The sequence below is a fragment of the Rhea americana genome, unplaced genomic scaffold (assembly GCF_003343005.1).
Source record: "Rhea americana isolate MKP2758 unplaced genomic scaffold, rheAme1 scaffold_1201, whole genome shotgun sequence".
Taxonomy (NCBI): Eukaryota; Metazoa; Chordata; class Aves; order Rheiformes; family Rheidae; genus Rhea; species Rhea americana.
This window is the reverse complement of record NW_028185264.1, coordinates 3,806-4,801: the sequence shown is the minus strand read 5'-3', so window position 1 is coordinate 4,801 and position 996 is coordinate 3,806. Positions and strand designations below refer to the sequence as shown.

The following is a 996-nucleotide window of genomic DNA, read 5'->3' as shown; positions in this document are numbered from 1 at the left end:
GGCGGCGGGCTGCGCGCCGGGCGGCCGGAGCATCCGCCGCCGGAGCGTCCCGCACGTCCCCAGCCAGCTCCTCGTCCCGCCGGCTCGCGGTGCTGCTGGCCCGGCCCGGCCTCGTCCCGCGGGCTCAGGCTCCCCCGTCCCTGCCTCTAGGGTAGCGCCGGAGCTCCCGGACCCGGAGGATCCCCTGGGAAGCCCGTGAGTACCGCAGGGGGCAGGGAGGGGGTTTCCCGGCTCCGGAGCAGGGACGGGATCCGAGCGCAGGCGTGGAGGGGGCTCGGGGGGCTGCTGTCCTCGTTGCCGGCTGGGACCGTCCCTGGCCGGATGGAGGGCAGAGCAGGTGGCGCGGCGGGGGGCACGGCCCCGTGCCCGGCAGCAGCCGGTCCCTTAGCAGCCCCCTCCCCTGCCTTCCTCCCGCAGGGGCCCCCCGGCGTCGCGGGGCCGAAAGGAGACAAGGTGGGTGCAGCGCCGGGGCAGTGCCGCGGGGGCCCGGGGCCGCGCCGGCCCCCGAGGGCCACGTCTCAGCGTCCCCCCTCTGCCAGGGCGAGCCGTGCGAGCTGTGCCCCACCGTCCCCGCCGAGGCGCTCGGTGCCGCCGGGCTCCCCGGCAAGCCGGGACCCAGGGGAGAGCCCGGAGCGCCGGGCAGGGACGGCGTCTCGGTGAGTGCCAGCCCGGCGGGAGGGCGCGCGGGGCCCCTCCGCTCCGCTCCCCTAACGCTGCCTCCTGGTTTCGCCGGCTCCAGGACAGACCCGGCCCCGCCGGACCCAAAGGGGACAGGGTAGGTGGTGCCGGAGCGGCYGCTGGAGCACCCTCTGCGGAGCAGGGGGGTGCCGAGGGAAGGTGGGGACGGGGGGGGCGAGACGGTGCTGGGGGCCATCGCCCACGGCCGAGCCCAGGCGCTGCTGCCCGGCCCCTCTGCTTTCCCCCAGGGAGACCGCGGCATCAACGGGATAAAAGGGCAGAAGGTGAGCGTCCGTCCGTGCATCCCGGCCGGCTCGG

The 996-nt window shown here is 77.8% G+C and overlaps 1 protein-coding gene across 1 annotated transcript in view; it reads left to right on the top strand.

Moving 5' to 3' along the window:
• Positions 1 to 150: 150 nt before the first annotated feature.
• Positions 151 to 996, top strand: part of LOC146600427 (uncharacterized) — a gene marked incomplete at both ends in the record, with an annotated part of 4,622 nt that continues 3,776 nt past the window's right edge. Inside the window, 5 exons of the mRNA XM_085324765.1 lie at positions 151 to 195; positions 418 to 453; positions 540 to 656; positions 740 to 782; positions 838 to 962. Coding sequence (XP_085180891.1) covers positions 151 to 195; positions 418 to 453; positions 540 to 656; positions 740 to 782; positions 838 to 962 — 366 coding nt within the window. The remainder of the gene's footprint in view (positions 196 to 417; positions 454 to 539; positions 657 to 739; positions 783 to 837; positions 963 to 996) is intronic.